We start from the raw sequence: 27,322 nt of genomic DNA on the forward strand, positions 1-27,322 counted from the left end.
TTTTCTCCAAAATATCTGTTTGGGTTGAAGGAATGTTCTTGTATGCTGTAAATGCATTATATAGAAACACAATTTAAAAAACATGAAAACATTCTTCCATGGAGAATTATCTATCTATCTATATATCTAGGCGTAAATTTATTTATTTACAAATATTTAAAAGAAAAAAAAAGCCCTACATCAGCCTGAAAGAGTAACAGAACTTCCCTTATGTGTGTAACTTACTAACGAATTGAATTGAAAAGATGCACAGGGAAGCATACAGCTCATGTCCTTGTAATGTCCCTTGCAATTTATACAGCAAATGGAATTATGGACAATCCACTATGACAATATTCTTCAAGCCAGTTAAATGAGTAATGTTGTTTATTCTATGTAACTCAGAAATATGCTAGCATAATTGTAAAAAAAAATAAATAAATACATGATGTAACTAATGAAAAACATTGAAATGATTTAAATTTTGTGCCTGGCATCGTATAGTTTTCGCCACATAATTATTTTCTGGTTTGATGGCAATATTTTTTTTTTTAAAGGATTTTCTTATTTATTTATTTATTTATTTATTTATTTTTGGCTGTGTTGGGTCTTCGGTTCGTGCGAGGGCTTTCTCCAGTTGCGGCAAGCGGGGGCCACTCTTCATCGCGGTGCGGGGACCGCTCTTCATCGCGGTGCGCGGGCCTTTCTCTATCGCGGCCCCTCCCGTCGCGGGGCACAGGCTCCAGACGCGCAGGCTCAGCAATTGTGGCTCACGGGCCCAGCTGCTCCGTGGCATGTGGGATCTTCCCAGACCAGGGCTCGAACCCGTGTCCCCTGCATTAGCAGGCAGATTCTCAACCACTGCGCCACCAGGGAAGCCCTGATGGCAATATTTTAATGAAAGTTTTCAGGCATTTTGTAAGAAAAAATTACATTTAGTATCCTATTACTTCAAAAAGCTTAAAAAATAGTCTATCAGCTTGAGTCTGAATATAAGCAGGTATCCTTGGGGCCTATTCCTGCTGCCCAGGCATCTCCCTAGTCAGAATATATTCCTTTACTCCCCTGAATCAGCCTGACCTAATTCTCTCCATCCATGCTTGATCTGACCATTTGAGACCCAACAGGTGTACTTATTGCTGAAACCCATCCTTCTTTATCCCAAGAAGCTACTGAAGCTTCTAGAGTTCAGCCCCAAACTGAACGTCCAGTACTCCTGGCCCGGCAGGGTCCATCCCTGGTCATTGCATTGGACCTCTTTCCCAACACAATTCCCAAGAAATGGACTCTTATGGGAAGGATGTTTCTTCAGTACTTCTTAGAGCGGAAGAAGAAATCAAGCCCCATAATAGACAAAAAATTATGTCATGTAGACCCCAAAGCAGAAAAAAGTGAAAGTCTAGGCAAACTGCTAAACACTTTTTATTCTCTCTGCAAGAATACAATTATTCATTTTAAACCTCTGTCATCATCAGTTTTTTTTTATTGTGTTCAAATTTGTTAATCTACAGCTCAATTGTTAGTCAACATACAAACTATTTTGTAATATTTTAACATGTCACCTGATCAGCCTGTGTTCTGACTTAATGTTTTTAAAGAAAACCCATTTTTAAATATTTTTCCCTCCTTTGGGGGATATAAGCTCTGCCTTTAGCTGGGCCTGTCAAGGAACTGAAGAGTGGTACTCATTCAATTTTGGGTTGTGTGTACCTATCTTTAGTCCTGTCTGAATACAGTTTCAGTGACTGACAAAAAAGTACAACCATAACCTTGAATTTGTGGTTTCATCTTGCTCAGTGTTCTTATCTCTGACAGCAGCAGAGAGGAAATGTGTTCCCTAGCAGTCATAATCACAGCTCAGGACACAGATCCCTGTGATAGGATGTTAAAATTGAAGTTGTGATTTAAACTCTAAGGTGACAGATTCGATATCAAAGTGAGTTGTGAGACAGAAAAAAAAAGTACATCTTGCAAAAAGTATTTGGAGGAGAAAGCATTAGAGCAGGGGTCCCCAACCCCTGGGCCACACAGCAGGAGGTGAGCGGCGGGCTAGTGAGCGAAGCTGCATCTGCCGCTTCCTATCCCCCCCATCACTCATATTACCGCCTGAACCATCCCCCCCCACACCACCCCACGCCGGGTCCATTGAAAAATTGTCTTCCACGAAACCGATCCCTGGTGCCAAAAAAGTTGGGAACCACTGCATTAGAGAACTCTCAATTTCCCCCGAAGGATCGAATAGCATCAGGAATCAGAAGATATTTGCGATAAAGTGATTTTGGAGAGAGATTTGGGGGTGCTATGAATTCTCTCCCACATCTTTCCCTATAAGGAAAGGTGAGTAGGGAGGCTGCTCTAATTTCAAGGCTGGTTAGAGGGACTTCAATGGGATCCTTCAGACATGGAGAGGATATGTGTCGCTACAGCATGGGGTCCACGGGAGCCTGACAAGACCTGATTGGGCGGCCTAGCTGGGGATGAGCCAAAGGAAAAGTGGCTGTCCTAGTATCAGGTGAATTCCTAGATTGCTCAGGGAAAAGGCAGTGTTAGTATTTCTTATGGATCTCAGATGTACCCCATGGCATCATTTAAGGACCTGCTCAGAGGGCTGACTAGAGGTGTAAACTGGCCTCAGCAGGGAGAAGCTAAAAACGTCCTTACATTCCTAGGGGCTGCAGGAAAAATAAGGGACCTGCAAAAATAGAAAAGATAGTTACATTAAGAGAATTAGAGATACAGTAGCTAATGTCCAGGATGGCTCCCAATGATCATTTTCTCCTGGTCCACATGCACTGGTTAGTCCCCTCCCACGCTGATCAGTATTGTACGACCAATAGAATATAACAGACGTTATGGTGTGGGACTCTCAAAACTAGTTCATAAAAGGCATTGGAGCTTCTGACTTGGTCTTTTAGGTTGCTCACTCTGGGAGAAGCCAGCTGCTATGGTGTGAGGACACTAAGGCTGTCTCATGGAGAGACTCATGCAAAGAAAAAGCAATTTGCCAGCTATGTGAGTAAGCCATTCTGGAGGTGAATCTTCCATCCTCAGCCAACACATGACTGCAACCTCATGAGAGGCCCTACAGTACTAGATAGAACTGCGTGAACAGGCTACTCCTGCATTCCTGGTCCATGGAAACCATGAGACACGCCAGATGATCACTGTGGTTTTAAGCCACTAAATCAGGGTTGATTTGTTATGCAGCAATGGATAACCAATCCAGATTTCGACACTAGGAATGGGGTGCTCCTAGAACAAAAAACCTAAAAACTGACAAAATGTGGGTGTGGCTTTGGGTTCGGGTGGCAGGTGAATGCTAGATGGACCATGAGGGGAGTGATATTGAAAGACTAAAGGACGTCAAAGATACTGTTGCATAAGCATAAGCTGGATGGCCTTTGAGCAAGCTTTCAGTTATAGTTTAAAGAAAAGCAAGGAAAATGTCATTAGGAGAAAAGGGATCTTTTTTATCTAGTGGCAGAAAGTTTAGCAGTACTGTTGTGTAGTAATGTGGAAAGTAGAAAATGTACCTCAGGTACTTAGTAATCTAGCTAAGGAGATTTCCAAGTTGGGTTAAAGGTGCTGCCTGACTTCTTATTATACTAAAGTGCAAAAGGGGAGGGACAAGTTTCTTCCCGGTCTCTGTTTCTTCCCAGTCTCTCCAGACAATAAATGTTGCTAAAATTAAGTGGTTTCTGGGTAAGATCAAATCCAGGTTACAGCCAAGACAGTATGGTCTAAAGGTAAAGTCCTCAGATATATCTAAGCTAATACTTCAGAGAACTGTTCAGACAAAAAGCTCTCCAAGGGTTTCTGGGGTATATGTCACAGATCCTTTACATTAAATAATAGAGTTTTTAAGAATCACCAGGGCGTTGACTCTCAGAAGCCTCAATAGGGGGGTCTAAGGTAGAGAAAGGTTTATCTTGAAGAGATTTGTAAGTGTGGCTTTTATCTAATGGAGTGAGCCCTGATAAGACAAACAGGAAATGTACAAAGTTTTAAAGAGATTGCACTAGTAGAAACATCTCCATCTTGGATCAAAAGATTCAGAGACAGTGCAAAAGCAATAGAAGGCCATGAACCTCCCAACCCTCTACAGGCAGAAACCAAGATGAAAACTGCTCAGCTGTAAAAACAGTGGTCAATTCATAAGAAAAAGGAACGAATCAAGAGGCAGAACTAAGGGCATCTCAGAAGGCTGAACCAGAAACCACGTAGTAGTAGAAATGATTCCCAGCCAAGAACCTTCAAGCATATGCCCTGCTGTTTTTTAGACTTTCTATAGACAAGTGACTTCTAAGTGCCTCACATTTTCCCTTTTTTTGAATGGGGAAGTTTATAGTGGTTATGCTGTGTCTGTCATACCATTGTATGTTGGGTGTGTTCACAGGTCTTCAGGTCAAGAGGAACTATACTTGAGGGGCTGTACTTGACGAACTGTACCTAAAGAGTCTCATCGGAACCTGGATCTGATTTACACGACAAGACCTCAGACTTTGCAAAGATGTCATGAGATGAGTCTTAAGGGGGCCTCTGGAGGAGGTGAATGTCTTTGCATGTGGGAGAGACATGACAAATTGTGGTACCCAGTTTTCAAAATGGCCCTCAATAATTTTCACTTTTGTAAGCATGCATTTGTTTAGTCCCTTTTCACAATGAACCAGAGCTGGTCTGTGTGACCAATAGAATACGGCAAGCATGCCAGTTTGACTTCCTTGGTTTCTTTTACTCACTCTGGGGGAAGCCAGGTGCCATGTCATGAGGACACTCAAGTAGCCCCACTGAGAGACCCACATAGAGAAGAACCAATTTTCTAGCACTCATCTGCCAGTCACATAAGTCAATTTACAAGTGGATCTTGAAGCCCCTGTAAAGCTATTATATGACAGCATCCCAGCAGGCACCTGTCTGCAACCTTATAAAAGACCCTAAGTTAAACCAGAGTTTCTCTCAAATTCCGAACTTACTAAAAACCATGAGAAGTAATAAATTATGTTTCAAGCCACAAAGTTTAAACATGATTTTTTACACAGCAAAAGATAACTGATACAGCAGGTGAGAGATCCTTGAATATCTCCTAGACCCACAGAGCATTCATGCTCTTCCAGTGAGGATTTCTCTGTGCTCCTCTCCCTTTCACCTCCCTGACATAGCTGCTAGCAAGTGATGTATGTGGTGAGCTAGAATGCAAAAGGAAGCTAACCCTCCACCCCCAATCTTCCCTGGCTGCAAGCAGACACCTGCCTTAGCAGAACAAAACTAGAAGAGAGGGGAGAGCCTTACAGGAAAGGAAGATTGAAATGTTGATTATTATAGGGACAGAACTTTTTCATTTCTGATTCAAGACAGCAGTATTCCAAAAATTCCATATTTTGGAATTTAAAAATGATTGTGTTACTTAACAATATCTGGAAAGAGCCATGAGAGTCCCTAAGTTTTTGTCTAAGCAGGGAGGGAGAAAAGTAGCTGCCATGGGTGTTTGCTGTGGAAAAATTAATTTGTTTTGTGATTTCTTCCATTAGGTGGTACATGTTTAACAAGACTACATTCCTAAAAAAATTAAACAATGCAAGAAAAGATGATAAATCTTCCCTCAATAAAACTTCCTCTGCTAGCCTCTGTCTTTCCTTCTTTCCATTATTATCAAAAACATCCTGGAAGCATGTATACTTAAAATGGGTACATTTTATTGTATGTAAATTTTATCTTAATAAGGTTGATTTAAAGAAAAAACACTGCTTTTTCTCCTCATACCTACTTCTGCTTCTTTATTCCTTATCTTAGTCAACGACCCTATCATTGTCTTACTTTTTCAAGACACAAATTTTGAATCCACACTTAATCCTTCCTTTCTCTCATCTTTTTTGCAAAAGCTCAGTTTTCAAACCCTATCAGTTCTACCTCCAATAGTGTATCTTCCCTGTTCCTTATTGCTGTTCCCTTCAGGTCATCACTCTCCCTGGCCTAAATCATTGTCACAAAAGTTTATCTGCTCTTCCTACCTCCTTTCGATGCCTCCTAGACCCCCTACACTCTGATTCCATTTTTTCCTGCATTTGTGGAGTTCTAGTTCTTTAAAATATAAATCAAATCATTTTGTTTTCTTATTTAAAAGCCATCCTCGCATTTCCCTTAAAGTGGATTTTTTGGATGGGGTATTGAAAGTTATCCACAAACTTGCCCAAAGGCTATTCTAGATACGTTTTCTGCCAGGTATAGTTATGTACCCCATTCTTTACTCAATTACCAATAAGCTGTGAGCAGACTGCTTTTTTGTTTGTTTTCTGATGTTTTTTACACTCTATTCCTTTTCCCCTTTCCTCACCTGGGAAACTCCTAGTTATTATTAAAGACCACATTCCATTGTCATTTCCTCTCGGAAGTCTTACCTAAGGGTTCCCATCTTCTCTAACAGAACTAATACATTTCTTAAACATTTAATCCTTAGATTTGGCATAACTTTAATTTGGTACTTATTACATCTTTTTTTAACCACGTGTTTGCTTACATCACAGAGTGCTCCCCATGAAGGTGAAGGCCATGACATGTGTGGTGGAGACTGCAGAGCTACTCCCAGATTCCCCCTCCAGGGCCGATTCCCCTGCTCCTGGGAATAGTGGCTGCCAATGGCTACATCTGTTTCCCTCTTTGGGAGATGCCCTTGACAGCAAGGAACTGCCTCATTCGAGACTACATCACTTTCTAGGGGCAGCCTAAGAGTGCAGGGATACAGAGATCCAGCCTCCCTGTCTCAATTTGGGACAACTCTGAAGGGCCACCCAAGCTCCAGAGAGCTGCAGAGAGTTAGGCGAGGCTGCAACTGTTACTGCATTGCAGCTCAGCCAACTCTGCTCTCTGACCAGTTCTGCCTTCCTCACTTCTATGCATGTCTGTCTCCCAAGAACATTCACCAATAAAGCTTCCCCGGGCAATTCCTGGTCTTGGGTCTGATTCCAAAGATTCCAATCATGTCATTTCCCCCCTCTGTTTTTTCTTAAATTCTATCCCAGTGTCCAGCACAGTGGCTTACACATAGCCATAGTGAGTTCTTATAGTTTTTTGGGAAAAAAAAAGAATTGAGTTTTATAACATTAATGTTCACAACATTAATAGTACTAGAGTTCAGCTACATTATTAATTAGAAAGGCTTTTGTTTAATAAAATGTAGAATAATTTCATAAGGACATGAATACATCACTTAGATATATTACACATGGCTAGTAATAGTTTTCTTTACATTCTGATTAAATTAAGGTGTTCTAATAAATATTTTAAAAGTTCAGTATTATTAGAAACAAAAAATTGCTCTTTAACAAATATGCAAGTCCTTTTTAGTCTATGTAACTACATAAGAGGATATTAGAAATTCAGATAAAAATATTTGTAGAACTATCATCATAGTGTTATATAATACTGTATTTAATACAGAAAAAAACTACAGATGTGCTATAAGTAGGGAAATAATTGCACGATTTTGATATATTCACGAAATTCAAACTGTAAAATTTAATACTTAGTTAATATTTACTTAGGAAATACATTTAAGTGGAAATTCTACTAGTTCTGAATTCTAAATGTTTTTATCTATTAAAAGTTATATAAAATTCTGACTTTACTCCCCAATAGACAGTAAAAAATAATGTAAAACTATCTATCTACAGCTCAGTGTCTGCAATATAGAATTTAATAATCTGCTTCAGCAGAATTCCAGACCCAGGCTAAGTCGAGTTGCTCCGATCCAGAGTCTGCTCTCTCTCCCACTTTTTTTGTTTCTTATTGGCACCCGGAGGTTGTTGCCCTAGCAACAGAGAAGTTCTGGAGTCAACTTCGCCAGGATGCTCTTGGAAATCAGAGGCTATCTGGACCCAAGAAAAAATTCTCCAATGTTTTTCTCACCCGTAGAATTCGTTTAGTTTGGCATTTAAACAAAATTAATGCTATGGATTGATCAAAGAGGATTTTATTCAGAAGGCCAATATATAAAAGGGATAAAAGTAAATAAGTCTGGCTGGGGTAGGGAGAGGAAGGCAGTTCTGGGGGTGCCCAGAGTGCACAGTCTGAACAGCACTGATTTATTGTTATTATTGCCTATTTGTATGATTCTCTGCATTTCACAGAATGACTAATGTGGTAAATTCCCATTCAGTAAATTACTATAGTATTTATACAAAGGTAGGGCCTTCAACATGAATCAGCAGAACAACAACAAAATAAAACGGATAAAGCAATCTACAGTAAAAAGGAAACAACTGTTTTCATGAGTGTCAACTGATTTCCTTTGAAGCAGTTTACTAATTCAGAAGTTGCCTGGATTACACCAAGTTGTCACAGTGGAAAGAACAGAGAATCACGAAAAAGTGAGAGTGGCAACAATAATCTAAGGAATATGAACCATTCATTCATTCAAAAAAAAGAAACTAGCATATAAAATTCTCATTAAATAAGCAGAATATCAAGAATATTGATATTTTCAAGTGATTGTGCCTTGAAAAAGATAAGGAGTGAAGATAAAGAGTAAATGACACTCTTCATATTTTTGTTACGACACCAACTGTTTAGATGTGTGATATTCAGAATACTCAAATGCTTGGTTGCTGATTTTACTTTTTCATTTAGAAATCTGGTATGTGGTAGACAGCTCAAAACTATAGTCACAAAAGCCCTCTGTATAAACTTTGTACAATGGCTACTGAATATTCACATGGAATCCCCAGTTAAGCATTTCAACTGACTGTAACTGTCTTTGAGAAGTGAGGGTAGAGGCCACCAAATGCCAGGGGCATCATTAATTATCAATCAGAGAATCAAAGTAGGGAACCAGAAAAAGAATGGAAACACCAAATATATAATTAGAACTTGGGGACAACTCTGTTTGAGATGAAGAGAGCTCTGTGAAAATGGCTTACGGGTTATTATTATTGCTCAATGCTATGAATTATATTCTTGGTTGCTGTGATGTGGCATGCCGTTGGCTTGCCATTTTACATTGCCCAGAAATAACTGGAAGTTGTTATTTCTCTTGGATGAAAATATGAGCTGGATTCGAGAAGTAACATCAGCACATGGAAAAACTAAATTTTCCTCATTGTAATGATGATAACATACAAAAGTACTATTCATATGACCAAATCTTAGGTTGCAGAGATTTTTTTTTTTTTTTTTTTTTTTTTTTTACTGTTTCTTGCCCTAACAGAATCTATTCAATTCTTACTGGCTTCTCATCTTTATGTTCCATTTTCCCCATCATACTTTTGGTTGTAGGAGTTCTGCTCCAGATGTCTAATTAGCCAGGTTATTATAAATGAAACACAAACAAAATATAAAAACAATTTTTCCAACTCAAAAAATTACTTAAACACCATGTGCTCAGACTTTAGTATTAAGGATCAGTATATCTGGATGCAAGTTGTACTTATTCTTGGCACAATGAAACTCCTAGATTCTGAGTGAAGAGTCTTAAGTGAGGAGGTTATTGTGGAGATCAAATAATCCATCCCGAACAAGACTATCATGAATTAACATGTAAATAGATTGGAAACAGATGTCAGTATCTTCAAACACAAGAAATGAGAGAATTTTGAATAATTTTAAATAGAAAAGCAAATGGTTATGAAAAATGTTTCTCTTTTTCAAAGCCCAAGGTTAATGAATTACATATTTATTATTTCAAAATCCAGAATATGTGAATGGAATCCTCTACACTTTAGAATCAGAATTCTAAGAAATATCTCATTATAATAATCACAGAATGATTTCCTTTTTAGAAACATATTTTCCCCAGCTCTCTCGTGGCTCACCTTTCCTTAAAAAAGCTATAAGATTTGGCTTATTTTTCTTCTCATAAACAATGAGGATCTTAGTGAATAAATACTTCTTTAAAAATCCACTTACTTTAATGTTATTGCTTGGCTATGTCAAAATTAAATTGCCACATTCAAAAGCATTACAATCAAAGGCATTTTTCTAAGACCATTACATTTTTGTTTGCAAAGTGGTAAATTGTACTAATTCAAATTTTTTGATGTTTCAGACTAAACTTTAAGAATTCTATGTGTGTCATTTTTCCTTTTACTATGCTATTTTCTTTACTTATCATATGTGACATTATGAAATACTCTTTAAATGCTAGTCAATTTTGTATGTTACCTAACATTTTCCCCCCAAGAGTTCAGTAAAAAGGAGTATTTGCAGTTCCCATTTGTAAAAAAGACAATGTTTTATCCCTTTATTTTGTTTTAAATAGTGAGCAGCATTAGAGAAAATCACTAGCTTTGTTAAAAAAAATCTGATAATCACTTAAGCAAAAATATAGAATAATATCCTGGTAAAACAAAATAGGCATCTACTAAAATTCTGCATATGAATTGCATTTTAAATGATACTTGAGAGTGATGTGATTTGGACTCCTGAATCTACATGCTATTTTTCAATTTTAGTGCCTACCATTTAATATGTCACAAGCATAATGACTTTAGCTTAATGATCACATGTATGACATATGTGATTGCATTTAGATATAAAACCTGGTTTACACTGAAAATAATTATGAGGAACCTCTGATGGTTTCTCTCTTCTTTCTTGGATCAGCCTTAATTTCCTTAATATGCTGTATAATTGGGACTAATGCCAACAACATTTTATAGTTTCATAGCAGATTAGACCATATCTCATTGGGTGAAAAAAGGAAAAAAATAAGATCCTGTTTTTAAATGACTTAAACGTTAACAGCATTCATTAAAAATAATGTAATGTCAAAATTCATACACAATGTCATCACCCTCCTTTTTACCTCCACTTCAAAACATTTATGCTTTTTAGGGACGACAATACTATTGACAAGTGAATGTCAGACCCAAAAATTATTGTTTGCTTCTATCATGCCAGAGGGAAGAAAGATAATAGACTGTATGTAAGTGTCTCACTAAGTTGACTATAGCATAAACAGTTGTGTTTCAGAGTCACATTGAGAGATTTTTTTTTTTCTTCAACAATAGGTTACACTGACCATGCAATTTTTGAAATTGTTGGTAAAAGAGGCTAAAATATCAGGTTGACTGTGGCATTGGAGTACTTTCTTTTTTAAAGTCATCTAGAAATGATCATGAACTTGCAGTCAGGACATACTCCTGAAGCTTTATTTCGGTCACACTACAGCAGCATTTAGGCAGGATTTACTCTGAACCATTCTTGGGAGGAGTCGGCAGTCTCTGGCATTCAGCCTGCCCTCAGCTCCCACCCCCTCCATGAGCTGCTGTCTCCACCCTCATCTATCTCATAGATATTTTGGTGGTAATGATGAAAAGATTAGGGGTGTATTCGGTCTGTGGAGTTAGAGCTACTGTTGCCACCTTGAGCTGGATTAAGATATATTTGTCTTTTTTCACCTTGTAGCAATTACAATAATGAAGGTTAATAATTTCTGCTGTTTTTAACATCTTCAAAGGAGGGTTATTTTGTAATTCCAACATTCAATACATTCTGATATGAATGTTAGTATCTTCCAACATTCCTTTAGATAGTTTAGGATACACTCAAAACTATCTAGCTGGGGTTCCCAAATGCCCAAATGATTGAGGTTCTCATTCCGGTTGTTAGAATTCTCTCTATCACATGGCAACTAGTGGGGTTGTGTTCTCTATGAAGCTGATGTTACTATACACAGCAGAACACCTTCTCTGTTCCTCCAGTACTTATTTTACAAATAAAATATGTTGTTTTTCTTATCTCAGGCTTGGTCTCTTTCTTCACAAATGTATGATTAATACTAATTTAATGACCACCTATACTAATCAGTATCTTTAAGAAAAACAACAACCACAACAAAACCTGTGGGGTTTTAGTGCCCAGCTTTAAAATCTTTCATGTAACAACCCTATATTAATTCATGCAGGAACAACTCAAGCAACTGAATACCCTGGTTAGAGGGATGTCAGAATATTGTTCTGCAGTGAATGAAAGCACTGTATAAAAAATGATTATGACTACACATGCGTTGTTCGCAGAAGTGTGTAGTGTGAAAGGCATTATGAGACTGCCTCAAAGGAACAAAACCAAGAATTTAAGAAAGAAATTGATGAGATTTTTGGCATTAAGCACCAGACCTTGTTTTTACTAATGTGTTTTTTGGTAGTGGATCTCCTACCTTTTAACTTTTAAATTTTTTTGTGTCAAATACATTTCAGAAATCTACTTTAATGCTCAATTTTCAGCATGATATATACACAGTATTTATGAAAAATCTGAAGATTACTCATTGGTCCCCTTCTAATAATAAATATAAAAGTAGAAATCTTATTGAAAAATTGGCACTTAGAAATCCAAAGACCTTACACACAAAAGGAAAGCCAAATATTTGTGGTAGTCAGTCACCATTATAAATAGATTCATAGCAGCAAATCAAATGTAACATTAAATAATTCTGAGATGAAAGTAAGCATTCTGTAAAAATGTGACACTATGGAGCAGAGGTTGGTTCATTTTAGGTGGATGTTAGAAGCAGGTGTTCTTTGAATTTAATGTTTCTACTTAATATTAAAATTGAAATTTTAGTTCATAGTGAAAAGAACAGCTCTGTAGGATACTAGAGTTTTCTTTCTTTTCACGAAGTAGCCAGGCTGCCATTATTCCCTAAGCTCCAAATTGAGGGGAAAAGTGTCTGTTTCATATCTCATAAAATAGGTAAAATTCTTCATTCTAATATTTTAAAAACATAAAATTGATCCATGGCTCAAGACTTACTTTCTAACTTTAGTAAAAAGGGAATACTGAAAATAATAATAACACCAAAACCAGCAAAAAATAAAACACACACATGCTCACATTAAAGCAGCCCCTCCGCCAACACAAAAGCCTGTTTTTCAAGCTAACTTTTTTTTAAAATTTTTATTGGAGTACAGTTGTTTTACAATGTTGTGTTAGTTTCTACTGTACAGCAAAGTGAATCAGCTATACGTATACACATATCCCCTTTTTTGGATTTCATTCCCACTTAGGTCACCACAGAGCACTGAATAGAGTTCCCTGTGCTATACAGTAGGTTCTCATTAGTTATCTACTTTATACATAGTATCGATAGTGTATATATGTCAATCCCAGTCTCCTAAGCTACTTTTTTAATTGGTCATTTTCTTTGAGAAATTTCCTAAAAGTCAGTTGCCTTTGATAGCAGAGTGCTTTCTTCCCTTCTGGGTACTTCTCATGGCCAGTTAGAGAATTTGACTAAATTATAGTTCAGTAGCTGAACAGAGTTGCATTTCCAGTTGTCTAACTCCACCTGCAGTATTGATCAAGATGTGTTAAATAGGTTTTGGGTGTCTTGAAGTGGAATATTGGGTTTCAAGGCCGAGTCAATTGCATAATGATTCTCATCACTCACTGACTAGTGAGTTGTGGCATCACTACAAAGTTGTGATCGTGTGCCCAGGTCACACCTGAACAGCTGGATACATCTTCACTTCTGATTTTATTCCAAGTTGGCAACTTTTCAGTTAATATTTGATTTGCAGTGCATGAAAAAATATGTTTCTGTTCAACAATTGATTTTAATTATTTCTTAATTTTGCCTGTGGGGTGAATAGTTTGGTTAACTGATACGGCAAAACATGAACAATTTGAAAAAGGACCCATTATAAAGTACTCTAAGGGATTAAAGTCCTAGGAAAACTGATGGTTTTATGTTTCTCATTCTAAAACTTTACTGAAGATGGTTACCATAAAAATATATACATTGCTCAATGGAAATATATTGACCACATTTATAAGCACGGGAGCATTGAAAAAAGACTAAGGAACTGCATACAGAGTTGTAGCAATGGTTACAAATTATAAAGTGACTACACTCTAAAATATGTACGTTTCAAGGGAGAAATAGTGGATACCAACAGTAATTATTCTAAAGTAAAAGATGAACACAGAATAAATGTTAGAGTGAAAAGAACACTCTTAGGGACAATAGAAGGTGCTTTAAAGAGCTAATTTAAGCATAAATACCTTTAAAAAAGGGAATTCACCTTCCTTTCTACTTACTTTTTTCTTTTAAATACATTTGCTTATTTATTTTATTTTTGTTTGCATTGGGTCTTTGTTGCTGTGCGCAGGCTTTCTCTAGTTGTGGCGAGCAGGGGCTACTCTTCATTGCAGTGCTCAGGCTTCTCATTGCAGTGGCTTCTCTTGTTGCGAAGCACGGGCTCTAAGTGCGTGGGGTTCAGTAACTGTGGCACGTGGGCTCAGTAGTTGTGGCTCACGGGATCTAGAGCACAGGCTCAGTAGTTGTGGCACACGGGCTTAGTTGCTCTGTGGCATGTGGGATCTTCCCGGACCAGGGCTCGAACCCGTGTCCCCTGCATTGGCAGGCGGATTCTTAATCAATGCTCCACCAGGGAAGTCCCTCTACTTACTTCTTATATGTCAGCCCCACACCTGTCCCCAGTGTTCAAAAAGCCAATGCTCCAATGGTTCCCAAACCTTCAAGCTAAAACGCTTAAGAGGCTTTTATCTTTTCCTTAATAAGAACGTGGTAAAATGAGATCGTTGAGTTTCATATTTGAATTTTGCATTTCAACCTTCCCTAGCGATTGTGGAAAAGAAGAGCACCACGTCACTGCAGTCTGCCCATTGGCACACATTATTTTTGACCCTATTTTTTCAGTGTACCGCAAAATAGCATTGGGTAGTATGTCATTGCTTCCTCCTATTTCCTGTATATACAGCACGACCATACAGCATGTCATTGCATTTCATTGTTTACATGCCTCCCTCCCTTGCTAGACTGTGAGATATTCAAAGACAGAGAATATATTTTTATTGCTCTCCAAGTCTTTTTTATCTTGTATAACACACGGCACATCGTAGGTGTTCAATAAATATTTATTCCATCAAAAATACTCTAGATATTCTTGCAGTTGAACATACATACTATGTTTTAAATTCAAGTATTCTCTTTTTAGTTTTATTTCAGATTTGCCTTTTATTTTAAAGGCAGGCAGAAAAGCAATCCAAACTTGTTTCTCTGTGTTAAGCTAACATGGGCATTTAAAAAATAATACAACACTATGATTTCACTAAACTAGGAAAGGTTATTTTGGAGCTGCTGGGACTTTAGATATTTGAAGTAGTAATTACTTCCTCCATAAATGTTACCTTTAGAGTCAAATACTGCTTTCCTGTTGCAGTTCAACTTTTTACTTAAAGGAAAATAACTTCTATTCACAATTCACTGTGCTATACTATTACATGTAGTAATTCTCCTTTTCATTTGTTTTGGTAGCATTGTAAAGTCTATGAAGCATCATAATAATAACAATAGTAGCTTACATTTTTTCAGTATTTTTTCTGTGCCAAGCGTTTCACTAAGCACTTGACATGTGCTATGTCATTTAATACCCACATAAAACTTATCATGTGTATGATCTTATATATCTCTACTTTTTAATCTATCTATCTATCTACTTATCCATCCATCCATCCATCCATCCATCCATTAATTTTCCCATTGGTAAGCCATTTAGTCAGAATAATAATATAGGGAGAATCATCTTTACATTTTGCATTCTTGGTTCTTTCAAGTTCTGAGTATCCAGTAATAAAATTTAATACCATATTTTGCATAATTCTGGAACAATGACCTATGTTAGTAAAGTACTTGTGTAAGCATTTATAAAACAAAAAAACAGCATATGTTGGGCTGTACTTAATTAAGTACTATCAAGTCACTGCAACTAAGAATCCAAGAGTATTTCTTCTAAACTGAATGGATGAGATATCAACTCTTACCTGAAAATAATCAACACTTCATGTGGAAACTGCTATAATTAACAACTTACCATAGACTTGGGTTTGGTTCCAGAACTGGCCACTGGGGTGGAAGATGATAGGTCAGTGGACTCGGTGTTAGAAGACAGATTTATTTGTGTCTGATTTACCAAAGTGTTATCTGCTCCACTCTCAGATCCTGATTCCAGATCCTATGAAAAAAATGCATTGATATGAAGGGCATGTCCACACTCTCTACATGCCTTTCTCCCACCTCCAACACCTTTCCACCTCCTCCTTCTCCCAAGACACATGGACACACCACAGAGTTATGACAACCGACAGTGACACGTCACCCATAACCATGCATTATTTTGTATTAACAATTGTACTCTTCAGAGGGTCTGATTTTAGAATGCAAATACTGAAAAAGAGACAGTAAACTACTTTGATAATTTAACAGCTGATTGTGCATTGGAAAGGGCAGTAGGGGCAGCTAGCCGGGACACTGCAATAAGTCAGGAGGAAGAAGTCCATAGACAACCCTTGCTCGTTGTGTGACTTTGAGTAACTCACTCTACATCTCTCTTGCAACAGGGTATGAGTGTCAAATGAAAAGACAGTTCTCAGCTCTTCTCACCTCACTCTCTTCTATGTTCCCATCAGATCTCCATGGTGACACCTACCATAATAGCCTGGAATCATTTAGCTCAAGTGTATGTCTATCTAATGAACTATAAGCTATTTGAGGGCAGGAATTACACTTTGTTATGCGCAATTCAATTCCCTCATTTGAAAATGAGTATAATGATAGCATGTACTCATACAGGTTTATGAAGATTAAGCAAGATATATGCAAAGTGCATGTAACAGGCACATAATCATTTTCATTAAATGCTGGGCATTACTGTAAATATTGTTATTATTAACGTCATATGCCTTCTGAGCAACTAGTGCACAGTATGTGGATAAGACATGTCTGTTGAATGAGTGCAATTACACGGTAATCCCTCCAAAGGCTGTGCATTTAATTTACCAAATGATATCTTTGTGTTATATGTGAGAACACAGAGGAAAGGCAAGGGTGAGGAGAATGCAAAGGGGAGGGAGTGAAGGCACACATCACTCTATAATTTTAACGTGAGAAAATTATTTGATAATCTTTACGTCCACTCTTTCGACATCTCAACTTCACCATGGCCCATATTGTTAAATATCATCTACCCTGCACCCCGACTCTCTGGTCTTAGACTCTATCATTCTCTTGTTTCTCTATGCTCTGCCATACTTGCTGTTTGTCAGTCCTCCTAGTACACCAAGTTGGTGTTTATGGCAGGGACTATGCCCTTTCTTGTCCCTTGTCCAAGTATTTCCCTTTGCTGTCCCTTTCTTGTCACTCAGCTCTCAGTTTGAATATCACTACCTCAGAGAAGCATCCTCTGACAGTTCAAGCTAAAATAGTTTCCTCTCTTCAACCACCACAGTGTATCATTTTCTATTTTACAATCTTATTACCTTGTTTATCTACCACGTATCAACAATATCCATCCATCATCTCTACCTATGTATGTACGTATGTATCTATCTCTCTATCTGACCATCTATCCACCTTTCATTCATTTCTATTTCAAATCTTTTTTGTCTCCCTTTATTGGAATCTATGCATCACAAGAGCAGGGGCTTCACCTGTCTTGTTCACTGATACATTCCCCAGGCTTAGAATAGTGCCTGACACCTAGAATATGCTCATAAATATTGTTTTATGAAAGAATAACCAAACTGGCAAATATTAATATGTAACCAAGGAGGCACAAGATCTGTACACTAGAAACTACAGGACACTGATGAAAGAAATTGAAGAAGACACAAATAAATGGAAAGATATCTCATGTTCCTGAATTGGAAAAATTAAAATTGTGAAAAATGTCCATGCTACCCGAAGTGATCTATAGATTTAGTGCAACCCCTGTCAGAATGTCAATGGCATTTTTCATAGAAATGGGAAAAAACAATCCTGAAATTTGTATGGAACCACAAAAGACCCTGGACAGCCAAAGCAATCTGAGAAATGATAACAAAGCTGGAGCCATCGCATTCCCTTATTTCAAATTATAGTACTGTAGTAATCACAACAGTATGGTACTGGCATAAAAACAGACACACAGACCAATGGAATAGAACAGAGAGCACAGAAATAAAAGCATGCATATACAGTCAACTAACATTTGACAAGGGGGCCAAGAATACTCAATAGGGAAAAAATAGTCCTTTCAATAAATGGTGTTGGGAAAATTGGATATTCACATGCAAATTAATGAAATTGGACCCTTATCTTACACCACTCACAAACCTTAACTTGAAATGAATTAAAGACGTAAATGTAAGATCTGAAACTGTAAAACTCCTAGAAGAAAGCATAGAGCAAAAGCTTCTTGACATTGGTCTTGGCAACAATTTTTTGGGTATGACACCAAAAGCACAAGTAATAAAAGCAAAAATAAACAAATGGGACTATATCAAACTACATGGCGTCTGCACAGCAAAGGAAACAATCAAGAGAATGAAGGATGCAGCCTATAGAATTATGAGAAAATGTTTGCAAACCTTAGATAAGGGGTTAATATCCAAAATATATAAGGAACTCATTCAACTCAATAGCAAAAAACAAATAATCTGATTAAAAACTGAGCAAAATACCTGCGTAGCCATTTTCTCAAAAGACACACAAATGGCCAACAGGTACATGAAAAGGTGCTCAAGATCACTAATTATCAGGGAAATGCAAATTAAAACTACAATGAGATATCACCTCACACCTGTCAGACAGCTATCATAAAAGGGAATCCTAGTGCATTGTTGGTGGGAATGTAAATGAGTACAGTCACTATGGAAAACAGTATGGAGGGTCCTCAAAAAAATTAAAAATAGAACTACCATATAATCCAGCAAGTCCACATCTGCATATACATCCAAAGGAAATGAAATCACTGTCTTAAAGAGACATCTGCACCCCTATATTCATGGCTGCATTATATTCACAATAGCCAAGACACAGAAGTAACTGAAGTGTCTATTGATGGATGAATGGATAAAGAAAATGTGGTATATATACACAATGGAATATTATTTAGCCATATAAAAGAAGGAAATTCTGCTTCTTGTGACAACATGGAAGGACCTGGAGAGCATTATGCTAAGTGAAATGAGCCAGACAGAGAAACACAAATACTGTATGATCTCACTTATATGTGGAATCTAAAAAAAAGGCCAAAATAGAAACAGAATGAAGTGGTGGTTGCTAGGGGCTGGAAGGTGGGGAAAATGGGGACATGCTGGTCAGAGGGTACAAGCTTCCAGTTATAAGAGGCATAAGTTCTGAGGATCTAATCTTCATTTTGGTGACTACAGTTAACAACACTGTATAATATATTTGAAAGTTGCTAAGGGAGTAGATATTAAATGTTCTCTCCACACACATACACACACACACACAATTATAATTATACCAGTTTATGGACGTGTTAACTAACCTTACTGTGGTAATTATTTTGCAGAAAAAAACTGTATCAAATCATCACATTGTGCACCTTAAACTTATACAATGTTGTATGTCAATTCTATCTCAATAAAGCTACAAAAAAAGAAAAGAAAAAAGTGGAAAACAAAGATAAAACAGAAAGGGTACAAAAGACATACATAACAATAATAAATATGAAACATAATACTAAATTCTTTAAGTGTGTGTGTGTGTGTGTGTGTGTGTGTGTGTGTGTGTGTGTGTGTAAAACATATAACCAAATTTCTCATGCCCTGAGTACTTTCAGATTAAGGGTCATCTATTCTTTTTTGCACAGAAAAGACATTTTAACCTAAGAGAAAAATGATTCATTAAGATTTCAAATTAAATCAACATCAAATGGATAGTCATAAATAGCAGGTTATTTATAAACATCAAATGCATAATCATAAGTAGCAGGTAGTTTACAAGCCATTTATATTTTACATTTATGTTTATCAGGAATCTTTTGCACGAATTTTGCCTTCTTATTTATGACCTGATTAGGCAAATAACAGGGTAACCTTGCATCCTTCTAACAATACAATAATTCTGAGGTGAAATAATAAATATTAAAAAAAAATTTTTACCATTTAAAGACAATACTGTATAGCCATTCTCTGCTTCCATGTTCACAAACTCTATGTGGAAGATATTATTATCACCACCTGATGGATGATGAAGCCAAAGCTTAAGGCAAGTAACTGGACCAAATTCATGTTCTGTGGCAGGGCTGACGTTAAAGCTCAGATCTGCCTGACCCTCACTTGTCAGGCTCTATCAAGGCAGCCTTCTATACATTTTTACATCTACCCTTATTTTAATATTTTTTTCTCTTTGAAGCCATTCTTAAAGACTCCAGCCCATATTATTCTTTACCCCCTTTATTATATGTACAACTCACTCCAGCCTTTTCTTACAAATAATCTCAAACTGAGGTCACTGTTTCATTGCATTTCTTGCCCTCCTTGCTAAACTGTACATTCACAGTGGAGTATGAGGGTGTGGCAGAGGGGGTTTCTCCTCTGAATCTGGGACAGTACTCCTTGGTGGACAATCAAGGTCATAATTATTTGTTATAATCCCTTATTCCATGGTACAGTTATCAAAAGGAATGGAAATCGCATGTGGAAAAAATTTTGATGACGAGAGAATGTTAAAATTAGCTTTAAATACCAAGGAACAGAAATAAAGAAAAAGGGATGACCTAGAAAAACACAGAGACAAAAAGAAGTTTCTAGGGATGCAGGCTATGTCTTATTTACCTTTAACCCAGTGTCTGGTGTGAGTGAGTACATGAGAGAAGGCAATGGTACTAACAAATACTGAGAGAAGGCAATGGTATTAACAAATACTAAATATGTACTCTGTGCCAGATCTCTGCAATGCATTTCACACGTGTTCTTTCATTTACTCCTCCCAACAAGCCATTAAGTAGGAAACAATGTCTCCTTTTTTTACATGAACCTGAAGTTGAGAAATTAAATACTTTTCTTATGTTCTCAGATATTCAGTAGTACAGCTGGCGTGTGAACTCAGGCCTGCAGACTCCAAAGTTTATGTTTCTACTGTATTATTTGGCCTATTTCAAGTATCTGTTGAACTAAAAACTCAGAAATACATATTTATTTACAGAATTAACCATTGTTCAGCAAGGGTGGTGATGGTCCATGAGATAGTGCATGCAATATAAAATCCAGTTTACACTTTAAATGGAGGCAGAGATGTAGATGCAGACAAATCCTAATCATCACCCACCTTAGCTCTTGTTTTGCATTGACTTCACCACTCAACAAAGAACCATATCTAGCAGGTAAGGGCTATTTTGCTCTTTGAGATGGAGACAACAACATGGAGTTGTATTTAGCAGAAATCTGGACTGTGCTTTTTTCCCTAGATACATGGGATTGAGGAAAGGTCAATATAGAGGGAAAAGGGGAGCAATTAAAGAGATAGGGAGAGATCAGCAATTCACACCAGAAAACTTTAAAGAGAAAATGTATTCCACACCTACATTAATGGCAAAAGTACTGAGAAGCATCTCCTATTGAAAAACTGGGCTTTAAAGTGTTGATGAAAATGAGTTTGAAGCTTCTACACCCTTCATATGTAAACGAGAAAACATCCGTTCTTTTTGGCCTCAGGAGATCACTTTCACTGCGTTTCCTCCATCTGGGTGCCTGTCCTACTAAAGTATGTGCAAGACGCTACGGCGGCACCAGGGATGGAGTAAGCGATTCTGTCTGGGAAGACAGAAGGAGATTTAGGGAAGACTTCACTGTAAAGGAAACATTTGAGATGAATCCTGAAGGATGAAGAAAAATTATTAAAAGAAAAATGTCATTCCTACCAGCTTTCTAGGTCAAAGCATTTAATTTCATATTTATTCATTTTTTAATCAAAAATATTTTTTGCTCAAGCTATCAGATTTCCATTATAGCCAGCTAGGAAAGGCAGTATGGGATAGTGGTTGAGTGACATGGCTCTGAATCAAGACTGGCTGGGCTTCTGTGCCAGCTCTGGCACATACAATTACTGCCTCTATTCTTTTTACTCATCTGAACAATGTTGTAAGGAATGATTGTGTTAACATACATAACACATTTAGAATAGTATTAATACTTCGTATATACTAAGGTTAGCTATTATTTTAACTTGTTTATTGACTTTGAAATATTCTGCACCACAGTCAGAATGAGTCTTGAATAACTTCGGAATCAATAATAGAACTATACAAATTAAAGAATTTGATACAGAATAGTTCTATTTTGAAAGGTGCTTATACATACGTATATATAACATTTTCCACCCCTTTGATCTTAGGTAATTACAAAATTTCTTGACTTAATGTGTTGATTACTGAATATCAAAAGTGATAGATTAATTGAAAAGGAATGCATGGCTTAATTATAAGTAAATTCTACCATCACATTTGCTAGATCTGCAAAAACTAAGCCATTTAATTGAAGCTAATATTAAATATGTAAAGTGTATAGACACTTTGGAATCTATGTCTTCTAAATTTTATTTTGAGTGTTAGAATCTGATAGGAGTGTCTATCTTATTTGAAATTAATGCACAGTAGAATAAAATTTTCACTCTGTCTTATTCATTGTGTTTCACTAAGTGAATTTTAGAGTGTTCTCAAGCTGATTTCATCTAAATTCTTTTTTGTAATATGCTTGGTTAGTTCAACCAGCATCCAGCCATCCATCCCTCCATCCATCCATCCACCTACCCACCCACCCATCTATACACCCATTCATCGACCCACACATTCATCCAACCAACCATTCATCCATCCAACCATTCATCCATCTGTCCAGCAAATATTTATTAACCATCTTCTATATGCAATGTAAATTTGTGGGACACTGGAAATAAGACACTAAACAAGATAAACAGAGCACTGCTAATGGTGTTTACAGCATATCAAGGAAGACCAACAATTAGGGAAACAATGACAATGAAGAGAATCTGATCACTAGGAAGCAAAATAATTTCCCAAAATGACCCTCTTTCCTATCTAATAATAACCATTTTCTTTTGAGTCACACACTTCTCTTATGGACTCTGCATGAAGCCTAGAATGATTTGAGTGACATTTATGGAACACTATCAGGGTCACATGTGGGTAGTGGGGCCATCCAAGATGTTTCATTTGCAAGAGGGACTATACGAAGTAGAGACATCACGTTCATACGCAAAGAAGTGGGAAGTGGGAAGCTCACAGGGACTTGCCGCCGAAGGTTGGTTGGTGTGCTGGACGGAGAGGAGCTGGTGCTGAGAGCGTTCTCAATGTCCTGATCAAGCTGGTCCAGTTTCATGATCAGCAACAACATCGAGTCTAGCCGCACCCTATCTCGATCTTCTCTTATTTCCTGAGGAACAGAACATGTTGTTACTGAATCTGAAAGGCCATTTCTTGGAAAAAATAAAAAGTTCTCTGTTCTTCAATGTGACAAAAAGGACACTGAATAATAGGCAGTCTTCTACTTAAGGGGGAAGGGAAGTTCTATTCTGTACCATCAATGTGCTCTTCATTGGAAAGATACTGACCACCTGCCAAGAAAGCATTTTACATGCATATTAAATACATATTTTCTAGAGCAAGGCACAAGGAAAAGGAAGTATAACATCATATCAGTACTGATACTTACTTACAATTTCCGATTAATTATTCTTGAGAAAAGTTGTATGTTTACTCTTCTTTTGTCAGAGTACAAATCAATTATAACATACTAATAATTGTTTGTGGGTTAGATATTTAAGGATGCATACAAGATAATATTTTTGGATGAATATTTCTGAGTATAGTAAAACATAGGAAAAGAAACAAACAAGGCAGGATTGTTCAGTTTTGTTTTGTTTTTTTGCATGGGGCCATTTACTTACTGCTGCTTCAAGCTATGTCATTGCCAATATTTATTTTCAAGCTTCTTTTCTTTCACACACTTTTGAAAAAAGCCTCCACAATCATATGAATAATGGTTACTTATTCTGAGCTCTCTATAATATAGACATATTTATGGAAATAATTTTGTTTATAAAAATAACTAAAGCTTCTTACTGACCATATAGAGTTACTTGGGCATGACTGTTCACTATTCTTGGGTGTTCAAATCAAGTCAGTTAGTATTAGAAAACTTTCAGACTTTCTGTAATGTGCAAGATATCAGGGCTGGGCAGAGTACTGGGTAAACAAAACAAAACAAAACAAAACATGGAAAGTGCTGTAAGTTTCCTTAGAAGCATAATCTATTGAGGGATGTCACAGACTCAGGACCAGCCCTTTTGAGGCAAGTCATCATTTGTGACTCATGTTGCCCTTGCCATCTTCTCATCTGTCTGAGATATTTACCTGGGTGAAATCAGCTTTAAAAGGACCATCAGTGGTGACCTCAAAGGGAAACTGTACCATGATGGAAGCCTGAGGGGTGCCGGCACAAGGGAGTAATTTGGAGGCTTTGCTGAGGTGATGGGATTAGTAGTGGTATGAATGAGGTGACTGTCTGAATCAGATCTTTTGTTTTGGGCCTTTTACTTTTAATCACCCTGAATTCCCTAGTCACCATTAGGGGGGACCCCAAAGAACGAGGACTCGGGTAATTTCATGGATTCATCTCATGATATAGATGAAATTAGATTAGCTAATATTAATAATAATTATCTGTTAATATTAATAGCAGACTGTTAATAATAATAATAATTATCTTTCACATGTCAAATAATTGGTTAATTAGATTAAGTTGGTCAAAAAATCATTAATTCAGCTAACATGGACAAGTTATTTGGGTAAGCTGAACTTGTGCTTGGTTTAAAGATTAATGTCAAATTGAAAGACCTAGTCCTGCTTCCACAAAGTCATTAATTTTGAGAATAAATTAAGAATTTTTTTGAGTTATGTTAATTCCTTTAGGGTACTATGCTATGATTATTTCTTCAATTTCCTTCTACCGTCCCTGCTGTCTAAAACATTTAATGAGGCTCTGACAGAGAATTACAGAACTTTTGTCATCATAAAGTTTTATTGTGCTTAAGAAGGGCCAGGATATTTGCAAACAGACCTGAACCTTACTATACATCATATTCCTCAATGCTACAGAACTTAGTTATATTTAAAAGAACGTTATTTATAGTAAAACCCTGTTTATACCTTAAAAGAGTCCCAGAAATATTAGAGATTACTCAGTTTAATTCTCTTCTAAATAATCCAGTAAATGGAAGAATCTGCCTGAATAGAAGACTCAAAGTCCCCTTAATTACTCCCCCAATGTGTTTGCTTATATAATTTCCTTCTCTTTTAAACCAAAGTTGTGTTTGGCAAGATAATGTTCTTTGCATCTCTATACATATCCACGTATGTTTTTGTGTGATTGTCTTTCATTCCCCAGTAATAACATCCTCAAGCACAAAGATGAAGTTTTTCTACCTGGCAGACACAGAGTCAAGTTCTACACTGCATACACAATACATTTTCAGGAATAATAATAATAATGAAATCAACAGGAGCAAGTGAAATAACACTTCCCAAAGCCTTAGAAAATATATCTTGATATTTTTCCAGCTACTAAGTTAATGTTGGAAAAAACAGTATACCCTGCAGCTATCCTAGACCTATGAGCAGTAGCCTCAGAAACTATTTGTCTTTGAATTAACTAGATGCTGAGTTTGTGCTTTAAAAACTTTTTCAAATCCATTGGCTGAGCATCAAATTATTTTAAATTATCTGCCAAAAGAATAAAACAAAACAGCCTGGGTCTAAGATATTTCTTTAGAGAAATAAGCCTTTTGATTTTCCCTTTTCTTCATGGATGCTTCCTTATTCACCATCTATTACAATGTTCAGCCTGAAGTGTGAAGTACACAGACTCATATAGTATGTTACACATTAGTTAAACATCACAAAATTGAGTTGGCTACAAATCAGATGCTTTGGATAAAGTTTTTGTCCTTGTTGTTAAAGCCCAAGTATGAATATTTCGCAAAGTTCTAACCTTTCATATGTCCATGGCTAAACTCCAGCGAATAGCTCATGCCTGAAAACAGAGCTGTGCATTTGCAGATTCTGGCGAAGTTGAACCCTACAGTGGAGCTTCCATTTCATGCTGTCACTATAGGCCAGGAAGAGGAACTTCTTAATAAGCGAAGCTGCCTTAGTTCTAGGTATTTCAGTAACTTAACCCCCTTACATCAAAGCCAAGATGTGAAATTCTCTCCCTTCCCATCTTTCTTTCCTTCTTTCCTGCAGTCACAGCTATTCTGGGCCAAGTACTATGAAAGAGACAAAATGTTCATCACTGAACAAGAGATAGAAAATCTCTGCTGTCCTGAATATTATAGTCAACATGAGAAGACAGATAACTAAAGTTAACAAATTCATAAATAAGATTGTTTCCTATAGGAACAAGTGTAAGAAGAAAATAAATAGGGTAATGAGGTAAACAGTAACTGCAGGGGGAGTGTCCCACCTTGTAGAGGGTGGTCAGAGAAGAAGTGGGAGTAAACCATGATGGGGTGAAAAAAATGAGGTAGAGGAGAGAAAGATGGAGATAGAGATGGAGAGAGAGAAAGGGAGAGAGAGAGAGAGAAAGAGAAAGGGAAGGAAGCAAAGAAGGGAGGGAGGGAGGGAGTGAGGAGTAGTAGAACTGGGAAAGCAGTGTCCCACGCAGGGTGAAAAGTGATACGAGGACACTGAGGTAAGAATGAGTTTGGTGAATAAGAGGATTTGAAAAAAGGTTAGGGAAGCCAGGAGAGGGAAAGTGAGTGAGGGAGTGAGTGGGTGCTAGGACAAAATGAGGTTGAATATAAATAGGAGTCAAATTATATTCTGTCATGAAGGTCACTATAAAGAGGTCAATTTTATTCTTTGTGTGCTGCGGGGCTATGGGTAGGATGTAAGCAAATGAGTGATTTACTGTGCTTTTTTAAACTTTTAGAGTTCTCACCACATATTGACAACCAAACATTTTTGGAACCTCACCATATTTTATGCCCAGCAATGCCACACGACTAATACACCCTGGTTTCCATTCTTTCCAGCATACAGAAACTATGTTTTGGAAGAACACCAATGACCACAATTTATTGCAAGACACCTTTGAAGCATCTGGTCCAATTCTTTACACTTTTATTTAACAGTCGTTCAAGATATGTTTATTGACCGTCTACTACGTGCTATACATTATTTCATAGGAAGCAACCAATTTCATATTTTGTACAGTTATAATTTTTAGAAATGTTATGGAGACAAATTTTGCCTTCCTCTAACTTCCCAGTTTCTCCCTCCAGAACCAGACAGCATAAGTAGTGCCTATTCCATGAAACAGCCTTTCAAATATTTGAAAAACTATGTTGTGCCCATTTTCTTCCTTTTCTAGGTAAATCATCCTCAGTTCCTTTACTTCTTATATGACATGTTTTCAAATCCTTATTAGTTCTGTTTACTCTTCTCTGGATATAATTCTGTCAATGACCCAATTAATGGTTGGTACCAGGATTAAATATATTACTCTACATGTTCTCTGACCA

At 37.0% G+C, this 27,322-nt stretch overlaps 1 protein-coding gene across 5 annotated transcripts in view; it reads right to left on the minus strand.

The window, feature by feature from the left end:
* Positions 1–27,322, minus strand: part of DLC1 (DLC1 Rho GTPase activating protein) — a 409,459-nt gene that overhangs the window by 286,307 nt on the left and 95,830 nt on the right. For all 5 annotated transcript variants that reach the window (XM_057537468.1, XM_057537473.1, XM_057537474.1 and 2 more), the window contains exons 3-4: positions 23,023–23,172; positions 15,807–15,947 (exon numbers count right to left, since the gene is read on the minus strand). In XM_057537468.1, the coding sequence (XP_057393451.1) occupies positions 15,807–15,947; positions 23,023–23,172 (291 nt within the window). The remainder of the gene's footprint in view (positions 1–15,806; positions 15,948–23,022; positions 23,173–27,322) is intronic.

This window comes from Balaenoptera acutorostrata, chromosome 21 (genome assembly GCF_949987535.1).
Source record: "Balaenoptera acutorostrata chromosome 21, mBalAcu1.1, whole genome shotgun sequence".
In the NCBI taxonomy this organism is placed as follows: Eukaryota; Metazoa; Chordata; class Mammalia; order Artiodactyla; family Balaenopteridae; genus Balaenoptera; species Balaenoptera acutorostrata.